This window comes from Branchiostoma belcheri, unplaced genomic scaffold, assembly GCF_001625305.1.
Source record: "Branchiostoma belcheri isolate BF01 breed outbred unplaced genomic scaffold, Haploidv18h27 scaffold105, whole genome shotgun sequence".
Classification (NCBI taxonomy): Eukaryota; Metazoa; Chordata; class Leptocardii; order Amphioxiformes; family Branchiostomatidae; genus Branchiostoma; species Branchiostoma belcheri.
The window spans coordinates 738,546-746,268 of record NW_017802436.1 but is presented as its reverse complement, the minus strand read 5'-3'; the positions used below and the strand labels follow the sequence as shown (position 1 = coordinate 746,268).

Here is a 7,723-nt window from a genome sequence, read left to right as displayed (position 1 = left end):
GGAACCGGATACGGAGCTGGTGCCGGAACCGGATACGGAGCTGGTGCCGGAACCGGATACGGAGCAGGTGCTGGAACCGGATATGGCGCTGGAGCCGGAACCGGATACGGAGCAGGTGCTGGAACCGGATATGGCGCTGGAGCCGGAACCGGATACGGAGCAGGTGCCGGGGCCGGTACCGCTATACAAGACAAATGGAAAGTTTTTTAGAGCAGATATGAAATAGAAATTTCTGAAGGTTTCTCTTGCGAACAAATTAGCTAAGATACAAATTACAAACACCATGCTACTAAAACGATGCGATAATTTACCAAAAGAATCTTAGATGAAAGTTATGAAGCCCTTCAACATGACGTTACGTTACTTAAGCACTGTACTTAACGGATAACGGGCGGAGGCAGAGCTACTAGAGATATGTCGGCCAGTTGCGCCGTGAAGTCTTGCGTTACGTTGCGTTACGTTACGTTACGTTGCGTTACAATATAGTACAAAAATCGCTGTATACATGTACTTACCGATGATGGGTGGAGGCAGAGCGAAGATGTCTGCCAGCAGAGCGCTGATGATACCTGAGAGCGCGCTGAAGTCACCCACGTGGAACACCTTCCCAGAAGGCCCCGCGATGGCCTGCAGCTGCGCGTTGTACGTCGCGTCGTGCATCAGCCCGATCCCGATGGCGTACATCACGATACCCTGGGAACAGATAACATTAGAAGACTCAAAAGGATGATTTGAAAAATATATTTAAAATCATGTCACAAGAAAATGCCAACAATTTCCAAAAAGTTATTTTTAAACAAGCAAAAAACAGTGAAAATGGTGAAAAATTTCACTGATTAAGTTTCAATGAAGTTTTGATTAAAATAAAGATCTGAACGCCACAACGGCAGAATATGAAAATAGACTGAAAGGAAAAAGATGCAGTAAAACCTATGACAATGAGAATTAATACAGATATCTACACAAGTTCGTGACTGAGCTCTGAGGGCCAATTTCAAGTAACGTACAGCAAACAGGAATAGGACAAACAATTAAGCAACAGTCAAAGACCAAAGACTTTTTGGGGTCACAAGCAACCTACAGGAAATGGAATAGGATAAGCAAGCAAAATTAATTTTTAAAAAATTGACGAGGGTTAAAAGCTGACATTGATGCCACTTGGTCTTGACCAGGATATATAATTGTAGCCTGGAGACTTACCGCCTGTTGCGCGGAGTGAGACGCCGTTCCCACATCCATCGCGCCGAGCGAGGTCTTCCCGTCCGTGATCACGATGCCGATGTGACGGATTTCCGGTCTGATGGGGGCTACGGAAAAGGAAAAAGTACAAAAAAGTATAAATGAAGGGCTGAGATTGAAGTAGGACTTTGATCGGTAATTATGTTGTCAGAATGTCAGAAATACAGTGTTCAGTTTTATCAGTTTTATCAAGAAAATCAGCCTCGCAGCATGGAACTTAAGGTCATTCATAAAGCAAGCCGAAAAACTGTTCAGTTAAAATCCATTGGTGTGCTCATCTTTGAAGAGTTAAAAAAGTTAAAACCTGGCGCCATTTTGAATTTGAAAGACAAACGACTTTGTTATCAGTGATATAAAACATCGGAAAAAGACGGAAAAATTCATGTACAATTTTACTGAACTTGATTTCAATAAAGGCAACCGGATGCAGATATATTTCAACATTGCACAAACTTAAATTGTGTTCCACCTTAAAACAAAATAACGAAATAAGTCAATGGATTGGTGAAAATTTGGTAAAATGTGGTGACCTTACCGAACATGAAGTCCTTGGCGAACAAGATGGCCTCCCCGGTGTAGGTTCCAGGCCCGTCCATATAAGGAATGGCGCAGATGGCGGCGTCCACCCCGGCGTTGTCATGGTGATCCTCCAGCCCGAACTCCTCCCGGTTCTCGTACGCAAACTGCATCGCGCCGACCCTGGAGAGTACACAAAAAAATTCGTCAAAAAAAGTACTCCAGACGCCTTTAACAGCTTTTAAACAGTTTAAATTGTGCAAGTCGTTTATGCCGTCGAGTCACGTACGTACTTTCCCAAGTAGTCCAATATAGGGCTTTTCTGAACACTCAATGTTTAACGATAGTAGCTGGTAGTTGAATAGAGAAGCTTTTCTTTACGTACGGCCAAAAACTAGACGTTTTACTGAATTTGGGGATAGCTTGGGCTGTAATGGGCTACGCTTTAAAATACTGACCTAAACGAAGACGGCGAGATCGTCAGTCCTTAGACCAGCACTCGCACTCGCTTGAACTTAAACGATTACTAACTTTGAACCAACTTGACTGACTAAATTTGCTAAATTTACCACATGTACATTTCTGAAACCTTCGTTTTTGTTGCATTTTCCACTCCATGAAGTTGGTTCAAAGTTAAATAAGAAAGCTAAATTAGCTTAAGTCATTTCACAATGAAAATACTCACCTAAACGAAGACGGCGACACCGTGAGTCCCTCGACCATCTCCCTCATGAACTTCTTGATCTCCTCGAAGTTGAAGGTGCCGATGCTGGCGGATCCGTCGGTGATGAACACCATGTCTGCCCGCATGGCGCCGCCGGTGACTCGGCCGGTCCCGGTACCGGGGTAGTGGTGCTTCAGGGCAGCGTTAGTGGGATCGAACGGAGGGGTGGTTAGGATGGTCAGTTCTGCAGATGGAGAAAAAAGCATCAATGTCGTGCCAGAAGGGGCATGGGCTTCTAAAAGCCAGTAGACAAAGTACGTATATGCTGAAAGTACTACAAGGTAACATTCCAAAACATCCAGGTAACGAAAGTACTGGTACAAAGTTGCCAGGATCTGAAGTTCTGCAGATGGAGGGAAAAAGGCGTAAGATTGTCGTGCGTGTTGGGAGGAAAGTAGCATGAGGACCGATACTAGTCGCTTGTATGTATGCTGTAATAAGCAATAGATCGAAAACATCCAGGATGGCCATTTCTGCAGATAGAGGGGGAGAAACGTTGAGATTTGTGCATTTCAGATCTTAGTGAGTACGATGTGCATGTCAAGGGAGAATGGAATCACGGTTTTTTTAATGATTTCTATCCCAAGTGACATATGCATGCAGTACATACACATACTACACTTACAATACAACATTTTTCCTAGTAAAAATGTACAAAATGTAGGAAAAGAAGGTGAACATTTTTACTTACGGTCACATTTGTCAGGGAGGACGTCCTCACACTGGCTGGTGGGGCATGCGCAGTTCTGTGACGGACGGTCGGCCTTACAGCTGGCGCAGCGACAGTCCCGGTCCCCGGGGTAACCCAGGCCAGAACACAGCTCTGGGGACGAGACGGACACACGATGTATTGGGAACGAGAGGTACAAACGTTGTGTTATGGTCTGCAGTCGAGAGAGTTACTTGTTGATCGTTTAGACTTGTTTAAAAGAAGGCCTCAAAGAAACACCGACTTTGAGTAGCATGTTAACAGATGAGATCAATCCTAATACAACGAATAAACTCCTCCCTCAAGTAATCTGAAGATTAAAGAGAAGTAAATATTCGAAAAAGGTACAAAACTGCAAAACTGTACCAATCCGCTGTGATCCAAATGGCTTGACACACTAAAATGTCCAAATTTCACAACTACAGACCTGCCATCCTTGGCCATTGGCAGGACATACTTTTACTTTAAATTTATCCTCCCAGTTTTAACGTCTGGGGCGTATTGGGAGGAACAGTTGGCGGTGGACGGCTAGTCTCAACAACACGGCACTTAAAAAAAGATACGATGTGAAAAAATACATGTTTTTTTAATACCTTCGCAGCCCTGCTCGTCCGAGCCGTCATTACAGTCCGTCGTCCCGTCACACCGCCAGCTGGCAGAGATGAAGTCTCCGTCCGGGCACCTGCACAACATTACCAGGGAAACGGTCACCATGGAAACGGTCACCATAGAAACGGTCACCATAGAAACGGTTACCATAGACGAGACTACCAAACATGATGACACATGCAAGGGAGAGATGGTGACAAAAATGGGAGTGTTGACGAATGATCTTTCGATTCATGTTTGACAAGATTAACGAGATGTCAAGAAAACCTGATGTTTCGTTCAATGAACCGTTAGAATATATTAGAGATGTCAGGAAGATAAGAAAAAACAACTTACTGCTGAACAGGCTCGTCCTCTTGGTCTTCACCGCTACCCTCTTCTGCTCCTCCCTCTTTCACTGAAAAGACAAACAGTAAATTTTCCTCTGGACCATGTCTTCAGAAACATCTTATGGTTGTTTAGTGAAAACCTGGTGTATATTCCAGAAGATATACAATTAAGACGATTTGAATAATGGATTCAACCTATGTGCAAGTTATAAACGTAGTCTTATCAATTCAAAACCATACATTAAGTTGACTTGGTTGTGTGAAAGAAGTCTTTACTGACGAACAAGGCAGCTGCAGGTTTTAAACTTTTTAGGAACATGCTTACCGTCTCCAGGAAATCCACTGCCTTCTCCCGAGGACTCTGCTTCAGTGACTGGCTTATCGAAGTAGCCGTAGCCTCGATCAAAGCCGAAATAACCCCTTACTGGAAAGGGAAATATTTTACTAGATTGTTGTGTCTGTAATGTTTTGTCTTATCAGGGAAGCTTTATGTAATTAATAGCCACTTGCTAGTTAGATTACCCTGGATGACCCTGGATGTGAGGGTTGAAAAGCCAAACCGATGAATAAACTAGAAAAGTAACATTCGAAAATCAAATACATAATGTTTATCTTTGCATATGGTCTGCTCTAAATTCTTACACTAAAATACATTCATATGGTATGGCAGTCTAAATACCTCGTACTATAAAATTGCAACACGATGTAACCCAACAGAAGTGACCATGGTGATAGTGGTTCAGTTAGGTCAGGTCACTGAAGAAGAAACGTAAGTTTGTATAAACTTACCATCCCCTGGGAATCCCTCAATCCCGCCAGTTTCACCACTTCCCTCGCCACCCGAGCCTTCTTTCACTGGAGAAAAACAATTTTGCGTCAATGAGATACACGAATCCATCAATAGATGGAATTAGATGTTCAAGGGTTAGGTGTAACAAGTGGTTCGGTGTAATATAGCTAGCTGCCGCCGCGCCGCGTGCCTGCGAAGCTGGTGGTCACGCCGAGGGGCGGTTATACCGGCTATACAGATACAGAATTTAGACAAAGCTAGCCTGTAGTATGGCCAATCAGGTGAAGCCTGAGAAGCCTCAATCAGAACAGTTTCAAAAGGATTTTTAAAACTTCGTTTACTATGTATCCCGTGTGTATAGAATATATTCAGTCATGCAAATGCTAAATAAAACGGGTTGTAAACAATTTTTTGGAAGGCGCTCACCATTTCCGGGGAATCCACTGCCTTCTCCAGAGCCCTCGGTTCCGAAGAAACCCTTCACTGGAAAGGCAAAAAAACAAACTTGTCACTGGTTTTGGAAAAGCAGGTAACCAGTTGCAATTGAGAAAAAAAGGGCAGCCATTTTTTCCCTACAGCCTCGAACAGTTTTGTACCAGCTGGTCAAAGAAAAGAATGAAGGCCAATCAATGACTATGGAGAGAGACCTTGCAGGGACAAAGTCTTTTTTACTATAATGTCAGTTCGTAGCCTAAGACAAAAGGTACTTGCACGGGGCAAACATGATGTAGACTCAGTTATGTAATATTCTCTATAGTTTAAACAATTTCTTGTACGAAATCTTCAAACATTGTTGTTTTTCTTACAATCTCCAACAGTGTTGGACCAGCTGGTCAACAGAAAAGACTGAAGGCCGATAAAGAACTATGGAGAGAAACCTTGCCGGGGGGCAAAACAGCTACGAACTGGCGCTAGTCAACTGATAACAATGACTGCGACAGGACATAGGTACTTGCATTGTGTCAAACATGTAGTAGACTTGCAGGTCTGTAATATTCTTGAATAGTTTTAACGCAATTTCTAACATGGTCAGTGGTCGAGGAGCAAGATCTTTGCGGTACAACAGTTTAATTCTAACACGTTATTGTTAACGTTAAAGGTGACTGTCGAGATAAAACAGTGTTAAAATATTGTAAAAATGACATGTTGAATTTAACTTACCTAGTCCTGGGAATGCACCACTTCCTTCACCAGATCCTTCTTTCACTGGATAAGAAAAACAAGACTTCGTCAAGGAGATACAAGTACATTATTGAATCATTGTAAGCCACGTTATAAGCATACAGTTTGGCCATGCAAATAAATTCAAATATGAAGAGCGTCAATTAAACCAGTCAATTTCAAAAAATGGAGCCATTGACAAGACTTTAATTTTAAAAATCGTGGCTCGGGTTTACCACCAGGTGGCCTAGCAAATTTAGATTTTATTTGAAAAATTGTGGCTCGTGGCTAGCTAATTTTTAGTTTTTCTACATTTGACAACAAATTGTGGCTCGAATTTACCTTCGCCAGGGAATTCCACCACGATAGGTTCCCCCGACCCCTCGCCGGATGCCTCCTCGCGCCGCTCGCCGAATTACACCACATGGTTGGCTAATTTTTAAAATTCTAAAATTTTAAACATGGCTGATTTACCTTCACGAAATTCCACCACGCTAATTTGTAATATTTAAATTTGGGAAAAAATTGTGGCTCGGATTTACCTTCGCCAGGGAATTCCACGACGATAGGTTCTCCCGACCCCTCGCCGGATGCCTCCTCGCGCCGTTCGCCGAATTACACAACGTGGTAATTTCAAATTTTTCAAATTTGAAAAAAATTGCTGATTTACCTTCACGAAATTCCACTACGCTAATTTATAGATTTTTTCACGCTAATTTATTAGATTTTTAAACTTGAGAACAAGTTGTGGTTCAGTTTTACCTTCCCCAGGGAATTCCACCACGATAGGTTCCCCCGACCCCTCGCCGGATGCCTCGTCGCGCCGCTCGCTGAGGTGTGCCGCAGTTTCCGCGTGCAGCAGTCGGTCCACGTCCCGCGCCTTCACCAGTCGGGTCAGCATCTCACGGAGCTTGTCCTCGTCGATGTAGTTTCTAGCTTTGCTGCCTGGAAGGGAAAAGAAATACAAGAATGTTGTGTGAAACTTTGCATTGGGATTAGGATACCAGCCGGTTGAGCCTTTTGCCATTTCACGGAGTTTGTCCTCGTCAATGTAGTTTCTAGCTTTGCTGGTCGGGAAAAAAATCATAATACCGACGACGGGGAAGACTTGATACCTCTGGATGAGAGGCAAATTCCTCGTAATCTCCAAGCAGATCTTTTGGTGGGGGTAAGACAGTATCAAATTGGCCAGTGTCAGGACAAGATTTGAACGTTTTCATGCAAGTAGACCACAAGTCAGGTTTTTGGCCCCTTTAAAATGATTTTAAAGCTAAGCACAATTTTAAGGATTCGGACGGAATTTAAGTTGTAATTTTGTTGGCTTGAAAGGCACAAGAAACACTCCAAAACGACATTGCAAAAAAGAAGGTCATCGTACATTTTGTTGGCTTACACAGGCGCAAAACCAGACTAAAAATCACAAAAGACACGATAAATGAACCTACGAAACCTCAAAGCTAGATTTTGGTGGCATAGAGAGACACAAAACTGCCCTAAACACAAAAGACACGAAGAAAAAGTCACGAAAAATTATTTTCACCTCTTGAAGGGTAGCCTATCGCGACGCCGACGCAGAGGAGTAGAACGCACGTGGCCCACACGGTGCCCGCCATGCTGCAGAGCACTGTACACCTTCCTTAGAACAC

General features: G+C 43.3%; 1 protein-coding gene across 1 annotated transcript in view; it reads right to left on the bottom strand.

Annotated features, from left to right (window-relative positions):
* Window positions 1-7,723, bottom strand: part of LOC109477602 — an 11,838-nt gene extending 4,115 nt beyond the window's left edge. Inside the window, exons 1-14 of the mRNA XM_019778948.1 lie at window positions 7,618-7,723; window positions 6,840-7,022; window positions 6,078-6,122; window positions 5,343-5,399; window positions 4,916-4,981; window positions 4,452-4,550; window positions 4,134-4,194; window positions 3,782-3,870; window positions 3,171-3,302; window positions 2,441-2,663; window positions 1,775-1,938; window positions 1,201-1,307; window positions 516-693; window positions 1-181 (exon numbers count right to left, since the gene is read on the bottom strand). The exon at window positions 1-181 is cut by the window's left edge and continues 181 nt beyond it. Coding sequence (XP_019634507.1) covers window positions 1-181; window positions 516-693; window positions 1,201-1,307; window positions 1,775-1,938; window positions 2,441-2,663; window positions 3,171-3,302; window positions 3,782-3,870; window positions 4,134-4,194; window positions 4,452-4,550; window positions 4,916-4,981; window positions 5,343-5,399; window positions 6,078-6,122; window positions 6,840-7,022; window positions 7,618-7,690 — 1,658 coding nt within the window. The 5' untranslated portion in view covers window positions 7,691-7,723. The remainder of the gene's footprint in view (window positions 182-515; window positions 694-1,200; window positions 1,308-1,774; window positions 1,939-2,440; window positions 2,664-3,170; window positions 3,303-3,781; window positions 3,871-4,133; window positions 4,195-4,451; window positions 4,551-4,915; window positions 4,982-5,342; window positions 5,400-6,077; window positions 6,123-6,839; window positions 7,023-7,617) is intronic.